Source organism: Phyllostomus discolor, chromosome 8 (genome assembly GCF_004126475.2).
Source record: "Phyllostomus discolor isolate MPI-MPIP mPhyDis1 chromosome 8, mPhyDis1.pri.v3, whole genome shotgun sequence".
Classification (NCBI taxonomy): domain Eukaryota; kingdom Metazoa; phylum Chordata; class Mammalia; order Chiroptera; family Phyllostomidae; genus Phyllostomus; species Phyllostomus discolor.
In genome coordinates, this window is record NC_040910.2 from 100,659,931 (window position 1) to 100,680,334 (window position 20,404).

The following is a 20,404-nucleotide window of genomic DNA, read 5'->3' on the forward strand; positions in this document are numbered from 1 at the left end:
TAACTAAACACATCCGAATTTAATTATACTCAAGGCAGTTAAAATCAAGTGAATTTAAACTACTACCATCAGAGTCTTTCCTACTTGGGCCCTTCAAAGAGGATTAATAAAAGTAATACAAAATAGAGAGGCAAGGATCAGAAACAGACTAATTTCACAAATTTGAGTAAAGGTCATTTTGTGTAGTTATTCTTTCCCCACATAAAGGCCAAAGCAGTTCTGCTTAAAAGTAGCTACAATTAGTTTAAACACCAGTCTTCATCTGAAAGGAGCTTTCTTCCCAGGAAGTCCTCCTAATTGTGAATCGCTGCCTCAGTGTACACACCTCTGGCCGACACTGGGCTCAAGCTGACAAGTCCCTCCCTCCAGGTTTGGCATAAGTGTGGTGACTACAGGTAACACAAAGGAAAGGGTGGGCCTTAACCAGGCCACTCCCACACCAAGTTACCAGCTACCGCCCACCCTACAGCCTGTGGCAGATCACAGATGCTGCCCGGCCCTCCACGCTCTACAACTTCCCAGCGTGGCAGGGATGTTTCCCCAATGTCCATCCCAAAGGAAGGAGTATAGTGAAGAAAAACTGGTAAGTATGCTATGCTTCTGGAGAGCAAGACCTACTTGTCCCCCCAACACAGGGAAGATGTGACTGAAATCTCTACAGATCCACTGTGTTTAGTCTAAGACAAAGTCATAAAAATCCACTTCTGAAAGTTCTAAAATCACGGGTGCTGATCAGTGGTTTGGTAGGTAGAATTACAGGTAAGTATCTAATGCCTCCTCCTCCCACCATGCATCTTTAGAATCAAGCAGGGGAATGAAACCATCTTTCCTCCTGAGTAACAGCCATTTTTTTCTGTGATCACCCAATAACATGTCCTAGATAAAATTTTCAAAATTTCTACAACACTAACAAACAGTATTTACAAGGAACGTGTGTTTGGTTTATACCACCTAGCTAGATGAAGGCAACAGTGCTTTTAAGTATCTTTAAGACTTAAAGTAGAATAAGCCAGAGTTCACCTTATTCTACTTCCTAATCAATGGCAAGTAACTAAAATAGTAATAGGAAAACTTGATGTGATCATATGGGTATTGCAAATATAAGAAAAAATACAATGATGTATGTAAGGCAGTCCAATATTTCCTTTGCTAAAGAACTGATAAGCCACCAATAATATTAGACATTGTATTAAGATGACAAAATGTAAAGGACCCAGGTTTACCAATTTCCTGTTACTGAACAGTTTATAAACAGAACTACTGATACTTAAGCACCATCTTGTATATCAATTCATTAGTATTTTCTCATTAGTACAATGTGATTAAGAGTCACAAGAACCTCTACTTACCCACAAGCCACATACTGTCCATTCCTAGAGGTAGCAATGCTCAGTCCATATAAGCTACCTTCATCGACAAACCTGTTCAGGCACTTCCTAGAGTTCACATCCCAGACGTAAACTTCTCCATCCGCTGAATCAGAGAGACAAAAAAGGTTTGGTTAATTTTGCTTTAAACCTGAAAGTCAAGTGGACTGACCATTCTTGGTCCCCCGTGAACAGGACAAGAGACTACAAATAAAGACTTACTATAAATATCCTAGATCTACAAAACTGGCCTACAAATATTTCTTGCCTACATTCCCATTTATAGAAAACGGCATCCTCAATTAGTTATTAATAAATAGTATCTTAGAGTGAAAGTCACAAACTCTTGGCTTGAGTTGAGCTTTCAGAAAAAGCTTCTACATTTCCCTTGGATTACTAGAGCAAATTGGAAAAAGCAAACAAAACAAAGTACCCACTGGGACTGGTCTTTCAACATGTACCAACAGGTGTTAGAGCACTTAATATGAATGGCTAAGTGGCTTAGATATCAAACTGATGATGGAGGAGAGGAAATAAAGAATCAACTGGTCCAGACCACAAGGAATTTACAATTTCATTAAGACACTATGCACAATTTATCAACTAACAATATAAATAGTAAGAAATGCTAAATGTGAATAAGCACAGTTTTGAGAAGGCAGAATTTGTACAAGAAAGAACATTAAATCCAAGAGATCACAAATATTTTCATAACAGAAATGGCCGCCTAATCACCAAGAGCAGTCCTTCATTTTTTCCTCACTCCGGTGGCACTCACTACTGACGACCGTGCTCTTCTCTTCACCCGTCACAGCTTTACGTCTGTGATGACCCTACGTGCGTCTCAAAGGTGGCTCCTCCCGCACCTATTTCAGCTCTGCCTTTTCTGTGGATATTGCTCTCAAGTTCCCTGTCCTATATACTCTTATCCTCCCTATGGGAATTCAACAAATCTTACTGTTTCAACTATTTCCTTAACAAGTGAAATTTCCCAGGCTGGCATATGGGTTCAGATTAGGTAGCAATGAAACATAATTGGAAAAATTTAATAGGGTCATTTTTCAAAAACTTGATGTTTGTCTGCAGGGTAATGGTACAATAAAGGAAGGTGTTTAAAGATTAGCTAGCAATAGACGAAAATGGGAAGAGAAGGGGTCAAGGGCAGGAAGGACATCTACAAGCCAAGTCCACTTAATGGTCGTAAGTGGGTGATGACTTAGGGCAAAAGAGGTAACGATGAATCCATGAGAAGAAAGAAAAAACTGGTAAAGTGGAAAAGATAAAAGGGAAATAAATTTTTTGCAACTCTCCTTCTATCTCAAAACATCCTTTATATGGAACAATATGAATGATGGGCCAATCACATCAACTACTCCTTTCAGAAAAAGAAAAGGAAGACAAAAAGAGGATGGGGGAAGAAAAACAGGCAAAATATAAGCAACCCTTAATTACCAAGGTTTGACTCTTGATCACTCCTCCCTCGCTTTTAGGACCTTTCTTACAGTACATGTGACCTTCCCCACAGTGACCTAATTTGTAAGTATTTCACATCTACCTCCAATTCATATACCACATTTCACTACTCCTGCTGATCCTCTCCTTCTTCTCCCCAACTCTGACTCTCCCAGGGTCCAAGGACCATCTTATTAGGATTATTACTCTGAACCAGTATTTATTGCTTGCCTCTCAGAAGACCTAGCATATTATAGGGAATACAGATACTGCTAACCTTCTTGTATTAATTGGGTAAAAAATACAAATGTAAATAACTCACCTTTATGAAAGTTTGACTGCAAGCCAAAACTAGAACAAAAATTAAAACTAACGTTCAAGTTAATCCTTTCTTAAAAAGCTAATCCTCATTTAAAACTTTTTTTTCAAAAATGCATGGTATATTATCAAAAGCTCCTTGCTGAGGTAAGACTGCAAGATAGCACTCACTGGCAGAACCTCTCTAACGCCCCGCACTACACCAAACCACGCGAACTACACTGAGACTGTGAGAGCCCTGAGCATCCTCTCGGAAAGGGAGCAAGAGTTAAAGATGACACTGGGAAATCAAAGGGGCGGAAGAGCAGGAAAGCACAAGATGAGAGACCGCCAGGGATCACGGAGCGCTGGCCAACACTGGTAAAGGCAGGCGCTCTCCCTCCGGGGCCGCCGCCCCCCAGGGTCCTCGCCGGTGCCCTTCTCTCCCGAACTCCAAGGGCCTTTCTTTTGCCTCTGCACCTTGTTTCCTTCTCCTGCACCTCACTCTGCTTCTGTAACTTTCTAAATGAACGTTCTCTTACAGTTTAAAGGAAAAAAAAATACTGCAGAAATATCAGGGAAGATGAGATCTGAATTGCTTTTGGTCAACAATAAAGAAAATTCCAAACATTATCCAAGTCAGAAGGAGCTAAAAGGGGCAATGATTCTATGTAACTTTCGGAAAGAAAGGCAGTTTTAGAATAACTCATCTTTTAAATAAGCATTTACTTTCCATCTTGTCCTCAAACATGTTAGCAATGTATGTTAAATGGTAAATGAGAAGACCAATGCCAACAACAAAATAAATGCATGCTAAAAATAAAACTGATTTGCTTACTAAAACGTCTAAAAATCACACATTTTATTAAATTTGAAATGTGAACACATTTAAAGCTCCAAAGGAGCTTCTGATCATCATGTCAGTAGCTTAACTTACCAGAAGAGGCATATACTTTCTTACTATCTGAAGAGAATGTCGATGCTGCGATCCTTCCATTGATTTTCATGCTGCTAATCAATTCTTTAGTCTAAAAGAATAATAAATATTACCTATCAAATTGTTTTAGGGGGGTAACAGAAGAATCACACTGTGTAGGACAGAAACAACCTAGTTCTCCATTGTATAGCCCCCACTCCACATTGTTTTCCCCAGACTCCGAGGTTTCCCCCAAGTACCCACAGCTTCTACCCAAGTGCCACTGTGCTCCGCTACCTGAGATGCAGATTTAAGGATACCACGACTTATGGTTCAAGACCACCCTGCACTAACGTCTCATCCTATACAGGGGTGTCAATCTCATTTTCACCAGGGGCCACATCAGCCTCACGGTTGCCTTCAAAGGGCCGAATGTAACTTTAGGACTGTATAAATGTAAATACTCCTTAACTGTTAAGTGAGAGCCCGGTGCTGCCACCGGGTAGAAACACGGCACCAGGCTGGATACAACAAAGTGGAGGGCCACATTCAGCCCACGGGCCTTGTGTTTGCCACCTGTGTCCTACAAGAATAAGCAACAACTAATAATGCTTCACCTTCATTGACAGCAAATGAAAATATCCAGCAATGCCATTTATGAGCAAGAAGGACCCATCTGGGGAGACTTCGAAGCTCCTTACTATCTTCTCTTTCAAACCTAAGGAAAATGAATCAAATAAAGATTAATATGATGTTCAATAATGCTATTTTTCATTGAAAGTTTCTGACCTTTGAAAATATCTAAGTGCCTCAAATTAAACAAAACCTAGGCTAAGATACTGAGTAAGTCTTACCCCATGCATTGAGTGTGACCCAAGTATAAGGTCACTACAATGCTCAGCAAACTTTTCTTCTTCTTTGCCTTGGTTACATTCACCATTTTAAGCCCAGGCCACAGACTCCGCTTTCTAAACAGTAAACCTATCAACCAATTTTTCAAATGTAAGCCATAATACCCATAATAAACTAAAAGGATAAATGATACTGTTGTCACAAATTTCACTACCAGGAGGAAAATACACTAACATTAGAGACAGCTGAAAACGTAGCAACACACAGAAACCAGTTGCTGGCCACCTACTAAACACGCCATGATGAACCGGGATGAACTCCCATGATTGGAGAGTCTAATCTTTAACACTTGCAGATACAAAAAGAAAAGAAAAAAAAAAATACAAGCTGTCAGGATATTCAAGAGTAGATTAGCTTCTCAAGATATGACTCATGTAACCAAGTCAAATGAGCTGGGTGTATAAACCAGAGTCGCTCTACTTATATACAAAGGGCCATGTCCCTTTTCCATCCTAAAAGGTTCATACTGACTATACAAGAGACTCCTGATACCGGATGCCTTAGAAAGCCAAGTTACTCATTAAAAAGTTGTCTAACAGAAAGGACACAGAAAGAAAGGGGATACCTGGCTACCTCCAGAGAAGAAAATAGGTAGCCAGAGAAATGAAGCAGAAAAGACTTCTCATTGTTCACCCATTTCTAAGTATTGGATTTTTGTACCATGTGAACAGACTGCTTAGTCAAATAAAAAAATATTAAAAAAAATTTTAAGTCATTAAGTTAAAATAGTGATCAGAGAGAAGGGATTAAGAAGAATCTAGTGAAGAACCCGTATCCCCCATACAGGAAAATGCTGGGCAAGCCTCCTACAGACCATCTCCATCCTATGAACAGGCTTTGTCCCTGTTAGGATGGCTCCCACTGCTACCAACTGGGACTCCCATCCCAGTCCCATCCCCACAGCTGACACCCGAGGTTCCTTAACTGGAGTCAATCCAGGAGCATCATTTATTTGTAATCACTGGGGTAACTTCTGCTGATGACGAGTCTCCTTCAAGACAACTCTATTCCTATGAAGTAATTTTCTTAAGAACGTCCAGATTCTAGGCAAACTACACTGACTGCAGCACACAGAAACAGCTCCAAATATACGGAGACTATCGTGACATGATGAAGCAGGGCAGGGAGGCTACTGGTAGCACCGTGTGAGGCTACAGCTGGACACACCTGCAGACCTAATCCTAATGGCACAGTCTCAGGTAATAGGAACGGGAGCGAAGATGAAAAAGGGTCCACCTTGAAGCCTGCAGCTGGGCACCGCTGTGGCCTTGGAGGGATACGTACTACACATGGGTACCAGCACAGGACAGTGAATGAAGTTCCCTCATACCGTGCAGGACCACGGTGAACACAGACCCAGCGTGGCAGCAACAGAGGCAAAGTGCCAGAGGATTCCCAACCCAGGCGGCCCACCGCTTTCTCCGCCTGCAGGTGGCTGGAAGACTTGTGCTTTTGGCCTGACTAAGCCTGTTATCTAGGGGCAGTTCAGTAGAGGGGCTATCTTCGAGGAGGAAACAGAACTCCAACAAATAAGAACAGGTAGCTGCTTTAGCAATTAACTGGAAAAATAAAAAAGGTAAGCATATTTTCATCCAAAGCTTACACTGTATTATAATAGTTACATGTACATATATATCATTTTGCTTTTAACCTCATAAAAAATAGTGATAATAAATGTTAGTGCTGGTATTATTATTGCTCTTTACAAATGCTGGACCTTTCAAAATATGTCAAATAAAATTTATAATGTGGCCTGGAAAGATACAATGCTTTAAAGATGTCAGATATAAATCTTTTTAAAAATATGTAAGATTCTTAGGTCAACTGCTGACAATTCATAAGAAAAGGAATGGCAAATGTACTTAGAGCCAAATTCCACAGTACAGTAAGTAGATTTGTGGTAGGCAGTTAAGACAGATGGGGACAGGCGGAGGACGATAGGCCAGGTACCGAAAGTCCCCACGGCAGAAAGCCCCACGTACCTAGCAACGGACAGAACTAGGAAAACAGGGACCCTGCTCCTAGGTAACCTTTCCTCCTCCCGTATCCTACAGGTGGTCCTGCTGTTTAGACTCCGACATTTCATATTGCTAGTCCCACGGCTCAGACCCTCCCCTGACCTTTCCTCTCCTGGCAGGGCACCAGTCAAGCAGCACACCCCCTTAGAGAAGGAACAAGGGGCCGAAGAATGGCCTCATTCAACTCCCCTGTGGGCCCTGGCACAACCACACCCTGAGGCACTAACCCCCAGAGATAACATCTAGGCTTCAGTTTCATTTCAGCTCTAGGGGCAGAGAAGCAGCAAAAACCAGACAATCGACCCCATGGCTGACATCAGGACCAGCTTCACTGACTAATGCCCCTGGTGCTGACCAATCAGTGGAGACCTGACCCTGAAAAGGCACGTCTAGAAATCTGATGACTATTCTATCAAGATCCTCCCCTGAGGCCTCCAAATAAATACCCTCCCTATGGAGGACCCAGTGGGGCCCTCTCTCCCACGAAGCTTGCCAAGCCTTTCCCACCCCAAGCGCATTCGTCACCTTTACCTTTCTCACTCCTAGGCACCAAGGCCTTTTCTTTTACCTGTGACTTGTTTCCTGGGCCCATTCCTTGTACAGCCCACTTCTTCTGCCCCTGCATCTTTCTGAATAAGCTTTCTCTTATAGTTTGAGTCTTGGCTCTGAATTCTTTTTTAGCCAGAACTCAAGTACCAAGGTTGCTGACCAAGGTCCGTCTGACTCCACTGGTCTAAAACCTGATGCCGTTCTCGCCATCAACAGACTGTGATCAATCAATACACACACTACATGTTATCACCAACATACTACATGTTACCATCAACGGTGGCCACAGTTAACATTCACTGAGCATTTACCGTGTGGCAAGTGCCAAGTTAGGAGCTTTAAAAAATTCTCTTTTAATATGTATTGCCCTGTGAGTTTACAAAAAGAGAAAAGTACGGCTCAGAAATTACCTTACCATAATGTCTGCAATCAAAATGGTGGCTACCCAGCCAACTAATTTTATTCCCAAATGGTCAAATTCTAGAGTTTGAACTCATAACCTGGGGCTCTTAACCTTGTTTACGCCATTCACCCTGGGGCAGTCTGGTGAAGCACGTGGTTCCCTTCTCAAAGTGCCAGTTGTTCAAACCATTCATAACTGAAGGAAATGCTAAATTTCAGTAGCAATTAGTGAAAACACAGATGTAATATTTTCCCATCCAACTCCACAGGCCCCTTAATTCTATCCAGAGAATTCTGAGAGTCCACGGATGCCCCAGTGTGAATCCCAGGTTAAGAAACCCAACAATTAATGAACAAATGTACCATTCGCATCAGTTCTATAGTCTTCATTTTCCAAATCTGTGAACATATAAGGCTTAGATATACTAACTAGTCAGCAATTTCCCCCCTTATTCTAGTGTCCTTAATTGACTAGTGTTACTTACAGTGTTTTATAATGATGAGAAACTCAAAATAGTGTTCAACAGCGTAACACCACGAAAATACATTTATCATTACTACTATTACTATCATCATTATTACCAAGCTATGCTTACTGAGGAAAATAAAGGAAAAATATTGAGAGGAAAGAGAAATGATGTGTCTTAGAAGCCAATGACTGCAGACATAACCCTGCATACCTGCACTAACTATACCTTGGCCAACCCCCGGTTTGCTTTTCCCAAGAGGATACAAGGAAGAACCAAAGCCCACCGCTTCTGATTAGTGCAATATAGAAAAATAGTAGCCACTATACAGTCTTTTCTATTTCAATATGGGGAGATGGTCTTAAGGGTTTTCAACTCAGAGTAAGTCCCATGGACCAGCAGCATCAGCATCAGCATCACCTGAGAGCGTGTTAAAGATGCAGAGTCGGTCCCCACCCCAGACCTACTGATCAGAATCTGCAAGAGCATTTGAGATCGCGCTCCCAGGCATATGTTGTCAGTTTGGCACAAATAAACCCTTATGAAAATTCTCTTTAAAAAAATTCTATGGGGAGGAAAATAAGTGGCTATAAATAATGTTAAATAAACTCAGGCTGGGGAGTGGGGGCTGAGCAGCTGTGTGTTCAACAGAACCTTACCTCTCACTTGATGCACAGGAATTAACCTTCCAGCCAACATGTCATAGACATAGAGCACCTTGCTATGGGTACTTGTGGCTAAAACCTCTTCTCCATTAGCACTAAAACAGGCCTTAAAGATCGGAAACTTTTCCAAGTAGATGCTCTGAATTTTAGGATTTGTTTTTCCATCAACCTGTAAGGAAATACAAAACATTCCTTTTGGTTATCTCCACAGACCCTGTATCCCAGGAGCGAACACTCCCCACGAGTCCTCATGTAAACGTGTACCTGGAAGAGGGACACGGAGTTATCGAGCGCCGCGACCATCACCACCTGCGCGCAAGGATGGAACTGCACGGACGAGACCCGGGCGTCAGCAGGACGCTTGGCATTCGCATGCTGGCAGTGCTTCATCTGTGGACAAATACAGCTAGAATTATATCAGTTCAGGTGGGTTAACCTTATTTTCTTTAGCACATGAAGGAAAAACTTTATAAAGTGGTTTATTTACAGAAGAAAACCCACTGAAATAGTACTGCTACCTACTAGCAAGTCGTTTTACTACACGATAATCCACTTGTACCATCTTTCCAGTGCGAGAATTGAATAATTAAGGTCTCAAAGCCCCAGGATACAGTCATTTCCCCCCAAAAACACCCTATTTGGGTTAGGAGACTTTGACTTCCAAGGAAATTTTACTTAAAACTCCTACTCTGGCATCTCTACATTCAGGGCACAAAGTAAGAAGCACTTTGTGGCCGCCCCCGTGGTTCTACGATTAGTACAAATTTCTTACGTTCTCAGGGGCACATGGTTGTTGGTTTAAAGTAATGACAATCTCGTGCATCATTCGAACTATTTCCTGTTATTTCTTTGTTTTTATATGGTTTTCCCCTCTGCATTAAAAATTCAATTATATAAGTGTCCTAGGTTCGATTCCCAGCCAGGGTACATTCCTGGGTTGCAGGCCAGAACCCTCAGCAACCGCACATTGATGTCTCTGTCTGTCTGTCTGTCTGTCTGTCTCTCTCTCCCCCTCTCCCCCTCCCTCCCTCTCTCCCTCCCTCCCTCCCTTCCCTCTCTAAAAATAAATATACAAAATCTTTTTAAAAATTCAATTATATAAAAAACCAAGTATTTTATATACACCTTCTTTGCAACCACTGAAGTTAAATTTCTATGGTGACTACATTTTAAATGAAGGTGGATTCGCCCTGTGAAGTGCTCAATGAACTGTCTTCTCCAGGCAGGGGGAGACAGAACCACTCTGTCTGCTAGTCATCTATCATAACACGGTCCCCTCCCCACCTAAGTACACCTGCCACCACTTTATACTGGGGAAAAGCACCCACGTCAGAAACAGAGAGATCTGCTCACTGGACGATCTTGAACTGAAGCGCTGTGCTGGGTGGGCACTTAGTTACTGCGGTGAACAAGCCAGACACAGTGACGAGTGAGAAAGTAATTGGTGTTGGCCATGTCACACAGGATGGACAGGAGGGACCTTTCAAAGGTGTCATTTGAGCAGAAAGATAATGATGAGTTGGCCATTAGTAGTGCTGAAAGAACAGGCAGGCAGCAAGAAGAATAAGAGCAAAGGTTCTGAGGCGAGAAACAACTCAGCTCGCTGGAGACACAGAAAGGTCCACATGACGTGGGAAGGAAGTATGGAGGGAAAGGTCTAAGACGGAGTTTCAGATGGAGGCAGAAGCCACATCATGAAGGACAGCTGGGCTGTAAGAAATTCAGAATTTTTCAAAAGGCACTGAGCGCTGGCATGACCTGATGCTTTATTTTTAAAACATCCCTTTGGCCACTAGATGGAGAACAGTTTAGGAGGAAGTCCAGTGCCAGTGGGGAGACCAGTCACAAAGCTGCCGCAGTGAACAGCGTGACAGATGACAGCAGTATGAACTAGGCTGGTGCCAAAAGAAATAAAGAGAAATGCAAAAGGAGAAATTAAATAGGGTTCCTAAAGATTCCTGGGGACGTAATTTAATTTAATTTTCTAGATAATTTTTGTAAAGGATGAAAAACCAGCATAAGTATTTACCAAGGCAAAAATGACAGCAGACACACTTAATCCCACGGATGAAAGGAATCCATACATTAGTAACTGGGAAGCACATTGAATTACGGAGGTAATTAGCTGCACCAGTGCAACTTCACTGACTCTCACCTTTAAAACTCCTTTTGGAAGAGAAGCTGATGTGGATATGAAATTCCCAGTCCTCTGCAACAAATCGTCTTCATCCTCTTCGCTTTCATCTACGTCAAACAAACCCACAAGGCTGAGCTTTAGAATCAATGCGATGACCATCACCTACTTCAAAGGTCTAGAGTCAAAACTTCAACTCCCTTCCCAGCCTCCCAGCCTCAACTAATTTATTTAAGTTGCAACTGGTAAAAGCAGAGCAGTGAAACAATTTTGGAATAAAGGAAAAAGGTGGCACAGAGCTCAATATACATAGTTAAAATGAAAGCCTGGCTCTGGAGTGAAAGACGCACTTACGGACAGTAACTAAAACAAGATGAAAAGAAGTTGAAATAAAGTCAGCATTTAATTTAAGAAGAACTCATAACTAAGTTCTTTGGTAACAGGGTGAACAGCAGATCCAGCTTAACCTCTCACATGAAAAAGAACCAGAACTTTGGGCTGACTGAAATACCAACGTCAGCAAGCTGTGTATCAGAACTTCAAAGAGAGCCAACAGGGCTGCTTTTCCCCGAAAGCTGAGAAGCTGAGCGGAGTTTTAAAAACATTCCCGGGGCCAAGGGGTGGGGAAGGAACTGCACTAAAAGCCCTACGAGGTTCTCAAGGGGAGCTCTGGTAAACCACCAGGCTTCGGGTTGGGGACACAAAGGCAACACCTAGGATGAGGGTGAAACCAAAGAATTGTAAGAAAACCTTACAGGAGCTTCATGAAACCCAGCTTTGAGTCATCATCACTTCTCACTGGAATAAGCAGCTCTGAGACTGCTAGTGCCCCTTGCCCAGCCACCTAGCAAAAAATACGGTGGGCCCTTGAACAATGCCCATTTGAACAGTGCAGGTCAACTAAACTGCACAGGTCAACTGAAAAAAAAAAAAAAAAAAAAACACACGTACAAGTGGACCCAAGCAGTTTAAACCTGTGTTTTGAGGGTCAACTGTATACAAATTCACTGAACAAAGATGCCATTGTCTTAGGCCTCTAATCAATACTGTTTTTCATAAACAATGTCCGGAACCAGGTCAAGACAAGGTAACATGACTAAAACCTGAGGAAAAACACACAATCCTCATAGGAGATCTAGATAATGGAATTACCAGATGTAGTGTTTAATATATGCAGAATAATGAAAGACAAGATTCGGAATTGAGCCACAGAAATTAACTAATATCCCAAAGGATTTTTTAAACAGTACATAAAAATTAGTTTGAGAATTAGTGGTGTGGAAAACAGATGAGAGAAAAATACCCAGACTAAAGTACAGAAAGCAAAAAAGATTAAAAATAAAGGAACACAGACTATGTTAAAAATAAAAACATTTAACATACATGTAATTAGTATACTAGAACATAAGCATTTGAAGAGACAATAATTAAGAATTTCCAAAACTTTAAAAAGATATCAAGCCAGATTCAAAAGCACCATGAAGACCAAGCAGAATATAAAACAAGCTAAAAAGACTGGGCAAGGAGGTGGGGAGGGATAGAGTAAAGCAGCAACAATAAAACAATCCACAGTATTAAGGAATCACAGTTAATTTTTGAGATACAGGATGGCAGCATTGTCATTATGTTTAAAGGGGGGAGTACTCTCATTTAAAGACATCCGATGAAGTATTTACAGATAAACATAAAACGTTAGAAATAACTGTGAAACTGGGCTCTAGTCACTACAAGAGGAAATTAATTTTATCTTTTCTAACTAGGCTCTTCTCATCTGTGAAATGAAGGAATGAGACTAGGATACCCCAGAGGGTAGCAGAGTGGCTAGTTGTTGACCTAATCCATTTCTTTTTTATCCTGGGCACAAAGTCAAACTACATTTCCTTGCATCCCATGCACTTAGTATGGCCTCATGACTGAGCTCTGGCCAATAAAATGTAGGTGAAAACATCATGTATTGACACCACTCTCAGCATGGGCCAATAAAAACCTCCCTTGGGCAAGACCCCCTTCTCTCTCTCTCTCTCCCTATAGGCCACCTGGATGCCAGTATCTTGGGCAACTATGAAAGCCATAGCCTGAAGGTGACAGAACCTCTATGAACTTGGGTCCCTGAAGCAGATAATCACCTTTTCACCACCCCAATTTTACCAGGGAAAGAAAAAAAACCAACTTCTGAATTAAGCCACTAGGACCAGGGAGGTTTTCTGTGTCAATGGCTAGTGTAACTATCTATAATTACAGGGATCTAAAATGCTGTGATTCTACGAGTGCAAAATTCTAAAATTGATAATAAAATTATATTTCACCCACAAGGGCAAACTGGTTACCAAGGGTATAGGAATGATGTCATGTAAAAAAAAAAGGTTAAATGACAAAGTATATTTAACATATTAAAGAAAAAACAAACAAGAGATTTATCAAATAAAAAAAATTTTATATGAGAGGTAGGATTACATATTTCCAAAAGGCAGGACTATAGAATGTAAAGAGGTAAATTTCAAAATAAAAACATTGTAACAACTTGTTCTTAAAGAAAGAAGGGGATGATGGAGGCATAGGTAGACGCACTTTGCCTCCTTGCACAACCAGAGAGAATAACTATTTCTCAAAACAAGTAACAACCAGAACCATCAAAAAATCGAGCTGTGTGGAAGTCCACCAAGGACTTAAGCCATGTTCATCCAGATGGGCAGGAGGGGTGGAGTAGCAGAGGAAGCCTGAGAGTCCTAGTCCTACGTTCACATGCAGTGGATAAAAAGCAGGAGGGATACTTTGGGAACAAGCAATCCCACCCCCAGGCCAGACTACACAGCCCAAGATTAAAGCCCCAAGTAGGTAAACCCCCATACCTTCTGGCTATAAAAACCAGTGGGAGTCGGGGCAGAAGAAATTGCCCAATTTTCAAGAGTTTGCTTAAACAGCCCACATGAAGTTAGAATATATGCAAACCTGCCCATTGGGGAATCACCACCAAAAGGGCTCCAGTTACATAGAGGAAGTGGGTGAAATGACTGGAAACAGGGCAAGTGCCTGGCAAACCTCCAGAGGCCAGAAAGCAGCACTGCCCCCCCCCCAGCCCTCCCCCAACACACAGACACTGTGCTGTGAAGCTGACTGCCCTGCCCTGGTGATTACCTAAGGCTCTGCCCCACACAACTGACATGTAACTTTTCTACAACAGGCCATGCTACTAAAGCAGGGAGTCAAAGCAACTCTAATACACAGAAACAAACACAGGGAGGCTGCCAAATTGAGGAGACAAAGAAATGTGGCCAGAATGAAAGAACAGAACAAAACCCCAGAAAAAGAACTAAATGAAACAGAGATAACCAACTTACCAAATGTGGAGTTCAAAGCACTGGTAATAAGGATGCTCAAAGAACTCGAGTTATAGCAACGACATAAAAGAAATGAACGTTACACTAAGTGATATAAAGAAAAATCTATAGGGAACCATCACCGATGAGGACGAAGCAGGATTCAAATCAACAATTTGGAACATAAGGAAGAAATAAGCATTCAACTGGAACAGCAGAAGAAAAATATTAAAAAAAAAAACAGGACACTATAAGGACCCTCTGGGACATCTCCAAACATACCTACATCCGAATCATAAGGGTGCCAGAAGGAGAAGAGGAAGAACAAGAAATTGAAAACTTGTTTGAAAAAAAAATGAAAGAAGTGTCGCAAGTTCGATTCCCAGTCAGGGCACATGCCTAGGTTGCAGGCCACAGCCCCCAACAACCGCACATTGATATTTCTCTTTCTCTTTCTCTTTCTCTCTCTCTCTCTCCCCTCTCCCTTCCCTCTCTAAAAATAAATAAATAAAATCTTAAAAAAAAATGAAAGAAAAGCAAATAGACATACAAGTCCAGGAAGCACAGCGTCCCAAAGAAGTTGGGCCCAAAGAGGACCACACCAAGACACATCATAATTAAAGTGCCAACGGTTAAGGAGAAAGACAGAATCTTAAAAACAGCAAGAGAAAAGCAGATTGTTATCTACAAAGGAGTTCCCATAAAACTGGCAACTGATTTCTCAATAGAAACTTTGCAAGTAAGAAGGGACTAGCAAGAAGTATTCAAAGTGATGAAAACCAAGGACCTACAACCTAGATTATTCTATCCAGCAAAGGTATCATCTAGAATGGAAGGGCAGATAAAGGGCTTCCCAGACAAGTTAAAGCTAACAGAGTTCATCATCACCAAGCCATTATTACATGAAATGTTAAAGGGACTAATTTAAGAAAAAGAAGATAAAATCTTACGAAGATTAAAAGGGCAACAAATTCACAACTATCTACAACTGACTCTTAAAAAAAAAAAAAAGCTAAGCAAAGAAGCAGAATAGGAACAGAATCAGATATGGAGATGATTTGGAGGATTATCAGCTGGGACGGGGAAGGGAGAGAATGGGGGAAAAGGTGCAGGGAATAAGCAGCATAATTGGTAGGTACAAAATAGACAGGGGGATGTTAAGAATAGTATATATGAAGTGGAGAAACCAAAAACACTTATATGTACCACCCACGGTCATGAACTAAGGCGGTGGACGGACTGCTGGAGGGAAGCGGGTACCAGGTGTAGAGAGCAAAGGGGGAAAAATCAGGACAAGTGTAATAGCATAATCAATAAAGTCATTTAAAAAAAAAGAAAATGGGAAGAAAGAGTACAACAGTATATGATATATTTAAGCAGAGGCTAAATTATCACCTAATAGATGTTGTAGAAAAAGTTCTTTCAGTAGATAAAGTCAGGCTATAACACTAACATCCCTTCAAACCCTGTAAGTTACCTGGCTGGAAACCAGAAGGTAAACTACTTAATAACAGATTGAGTTTTCCAATAGCTGTATATAAAACAACTAGCTCTAATGAATGGGATCCCTGTACATGAATACCATGAGGATGGACAGCGATGGGATGAACAGAGGGGGAGATGGTGGTGGTAATCAAACGAATTCATCAGATATTAAGGATGCCAAGGAAGGAATTCCTGAATTAGGGGGAGGACATATTCTGGACTCCCTAAAGATCAAAGGTCAATTCCAAGCCTAAAATTTCTGATTCCAAGAACATAAATCAGATCTTGGCTAAGCCATTCACGGTTGTATCTCAACTCAAGGATCTAAAAAGCAGAAAACAGTGCCCAGGCGGCTCAGCTGACTGGAGCATCGTCCCATGCACCAAAGGCTGTGGGTCCATTCCCTGTTCTGGGGGCCTACAGGAGGCAACCAATCAGTATTTTCCTCTCACATCAATGTTTCTCTCTCTCTCTCTCTCTCTCTCTCTCTTTCTGTCTGTCTGTCTGTCAAATCAATAAAACATATCCTCGAATGAGGAAAAATAATCAGAAAAATAAAAAGCAGAAAATAGTTATCATGCAAGCCAAACTTAAAACCTGGAGTTGAAAAATGAGTTTTTAATAAAGTGACCAATCATCTGGACCCCACCTGACCTGTGCTCCTTAGTAAGTTGACCCATTTCCTAGGGCAGCTGCCAATATCTTTAGTGGGGGGGTGGGGGGAGATCTGAATCAAAAGGTAACAGTGCTACTCATTTACCCTTAATCCCATGCCATAATGCAACAAAGTTCTGTTGAGAAAAAGAAAATCATAAAGCCCATCCATTATTGTCCTTGCAGTGGAGAACATGTTGTTAAGTAAGGCCTGCACTATTGTAAAAGGGATTCTCTCAGAGAAATGGTAGACTTCAAAACCAGACATTAAAAAAAAAAGACATTTGAAACCCCAGGTTTAGTAAGACTCATGAAAAATCTCAAATAACAACAGAACAGGAATAGAACTTATTCACTAACTTAAACAGAGGTATCAATACTCACCATCTGAAGATGTTTTCCGCTTACTATTCTCTACCCAGGCAGGAACTCCCCCCATAGCATGCTGGAATCTAAGCAAAAACAGGAGTCATTTGTATGGTAACCACGGTATGTCCATAGAGCTCGATACATTTAAAGAATACAGGTTCACTCATCCTTGAGAACATGTACACATTCTCTTCCAAAGTTATTGTCTTTAAGGACAGAAGGTCCACTCACCCAAAATAATTCCAACATGCTTCCTTTGGATACTTTCATAAATCTATAACCACCTAAATAAGTCCTGGATACAGGACACCTGGGTACCTAGTTGTTCTTTTTTTACATTCAGTTACACGGTTGTCTTATTCGTTCATTTCAACAGACCTGGGACCTTGGGACTAAGTAAACAAGTCTCTGTGCATATAAACCAATGCTATAGCACACAGCACATGACAGAATACGTCTGGAAGAGAATGACCAGACTGCTAATACAAAACCTCCATCATATATCCTTTGACTAAAATGGGAGTTCCACCCTGGAAAAAATAAGCATTAGGAGAAGCATGATATATTCTGAAAGGCTGGTATCCAGAAGCGCACAAAGAGCCATTTCAATTGTATTATACAGAAATATAGGCAAGTTCACCGAACTAAGCCCACCAGCCATAAAAACTAGAAAACTAGACAAAATTCATGAAACTGTTTTCAGGAACTGGACAACAGGCAACGCAGGACTGTGGTCCCTGAGAAAGGAAGTAACAAGCTGAGTCATCGCCACCAGGACTTTCCCCTGAAGGCATTTTAAACAGACCGTGGCAGGGAGGAGAAAAAGATCAGACTTGAAAGAGGCTGAGACACATGGAACTGGAAGGGCAGTGGACTGCAGAAGAGAAGGAGTTCCAGAAATCTGCACGGGCGTCCACCAACAGGCACTTTTGCTGAACACTAAGCTGCACACTCAGAGGATGAAAACTCCATGTGGTCAAGCAAAGACTAAGGAGTGGTAAGTTGCACAATACCAAAGCTCACCCAAGTTCCACCCAGTTGTAGAGAAGGTCCTTACTGAACACCCAGGCATTCAGCACAGATCCCAGAAATGGTGTACCTTAGTAACAAAGCCAAACCAGCCTAGTGTATAATGTGCTGCTCTAGAACAAAACTAAAAATAAATCTTGAAAGGATCAAACTGATCTCCAAGCCAATTAGTGGCCTGCCAACACCACGTTCAAGGCTCATTAACAGAAAAAAAAAAAAAAATCAATACTGTAACAACACATTCTTCAGAATCCAATCAAAACTACTAGACCTGCATAGAAGCAGAAAAATATAATACATAACCAGAAGAAAAATTAGTCAATAGAAACACAGACAAAAATGACAGACCTAAGAGAAGTAGCACCCAAGGACTCTGAAATAGCTAATATAAAAATATTTTCAAGTATTTAAAGGGAATTTAACCTAACAGAAGGAAAAATGGAAACTAAACAAAATGAGATCTCAGGCTAAAAAGATCTAAAGCTGAAAGTAACACCTGAAATAATAGGTTCACTAAATGAGTATAACAGATTCAAAAGACTACAGGCTTCATTGTAACACGGGGGGGGGGGGGGGGACACAAGTCTGTATGGACAGGAAGCACCAGTGGTTGTCAGGGGCTAGAGGCACAAGAGGCTGAGGAGAGGGTAGACTACAAAGGGGTAGAACAGAACTTTTCAGGGTGATGGCAATGTTCTACAGTTTGACTCCATACCTTAATTACTATGGTGCTTACGTGACCACGTGTTTAACAAAATTCATAAAGATACTTGAAAAGGAGTATCTTTTCACTGATAATTATACTTGAATTCCACTGTAAATATACTTCAATAAACCTACTTTCTAAAAAAAGTGATAATGCAATAAACCTCTACAAATTTTATTAAGGTCAATGTAAACAAAAATACAATACTTTAAAAATATTTTTAAAGGTCTGCAAGTCTGAATTGGGAGAATCATTATGAAATCATTGTTTTAAAAGACACATATTTCCTAGCAATGTTTAACTAAAAGAGGCTAGAAGTTGTGAAAAAGAGATGGTTTACCACATACAAAAGAACAAGCAAGGAAGCAATATTATCACTGATTTTATTTGGATGGTGGGATTACAAGCTTTTCCCAAATTTTTTTTTGTATTTGTATTCCCTCTTCCCCCATTTCTTCTAAGAGCAATGCTCATACTGTTTCAAAATGGAAACCATACTACCCAAAAAGCTATTACAACTGAAGACAGAGCAAGTCAAAACAAACTACTCATTATAAGGTTATAAATACCTCCTGCTTAGCCCTGGCTGGTGTGGATCAGTGGATTGAGCACCACCCTGCAAACCAAAGGGTCGCCTGTTCAATTCCCAGTCAGGGCACATTCCTGGGTTGTGGGCCAGGTCCAGTTCCCAGTTGGGCTCGTGTGAGAGGCAACCACACGTTGATGCTTCTCTCCCTCTCTTTCTCCCTCCCTTCCTCTCTAAAATTAGTAATAAATAAAATCTGTAAAAGGAAAAAAAAATAATCCCTCCTGGTTAAAATCATATGAAAAAGGATACTTACTCTTCCTTAAGTCTCTTTTGAAGCTCATCTTTTGTAAGTTTAATTTCATTGGCATTTTTCATCATATCTTTCCGAAAACGATTATTCGCCATGTCAACCCTATAAAACACAGAACATGCTTTAACCAATTTTAAAGACTCAACATAAATAGTTGTTGCCTCTAGTAGTTTCAGAAAACTAATTTAATGGAAAAATATAGGTTACGATTTGTAAAATGTGGAACATCTCAGATACACACTCTCCACTCTTCCCAACACATAAAGGAGTGTCCAATATTTCAGATCATCCAATTTACCCCATAAGAACTAATAGTTCAAATTCATAAAGACTTAGACACAGCTTATGCCATTCACCTAAATAAATTCCAGGGAAAACAAAATAATCAAACATATAAAAAAACAAACCTGAAAACAATACTATGAAGGAAAAATATAGGCAAACATTTGTCTCTCTCTGATGGACTTTTTAAAAACAAAAAAACTAAGAAAAAGATTAATAGATTTGACTATAAAAATTTAGATATTCTAGCCCTGGGTGGCTTAGCTCAGTGGACTGAGTGCGGGCTGCGAACCAAAGCATTGCAGGTTAGATTCCCAGTCAGGGCACATGCCTGGGTTACAGGCCACAGGCCCCAGCAACCGCACATTGATGTTTCTCTCTCTCTGTCTCCCTCCCTTCCCTCTCTAAAAAAAATAAAATCTTTTTAAAAAATCAGATATTCTGTCAAACAACACTACAAACAAAAGGCAAACAGAAAACTCAAAGAAAAACCTACAGAAATGTGACATATATAGGTTTGAAGTTCTCAATATGTAAGGAGCTA

General features: G+C 40.9%; 1 protein-coding gene across 1 annotated transcript in view; it reads right to left on the bottom strand.

The window, feature by feature from the left end:
• Positions 1 to 20,404, bottom strand: part of UTP18 (UTP18 small subunit processome component) — a 36,597-nt gene that overhangs the window by 12,021 nt on the left and 4,172 nt on the right. Inside the window, exons 3-10 of the mRNA XM_028521055.2 lie at positions 19,582 to 19,680; positions 17,020 to 17,087; positions 11,201 to 11,289; positions 9,310 to 9,435; positions 9,040 to 9,214; positions 4,650 to 4,750; positions 4,054 to 4,144; positions 1,350 to 1,473 (exon numbers count right to left, since the gene is read on the bottom strand). Of these exons, the coding sequence (XP_028376856.1) occupies positions 1,350 to 1,473; positions 4,054 to 4,144; positions 4,650 to 4,750; positions 9,040 to 9,214; positions 9,310 to 9,435; positions 11,201 to 11,289; positions 17,020 to 17,087; positions 19,582 to 19,680 (873 nt within the window). The remainder of the gene's footprint in view (positions 1 to 1,349; positions 1,474 to 4,053; positions 4,145 to 4,649; positions 4,751 to 9,039; positions 9,215 to 9,309; positions 9,436 to 11,200; positions 11,290 to 17,019; positions 17,088 to 19,581; positions 19,681 to 20,404) is intronic.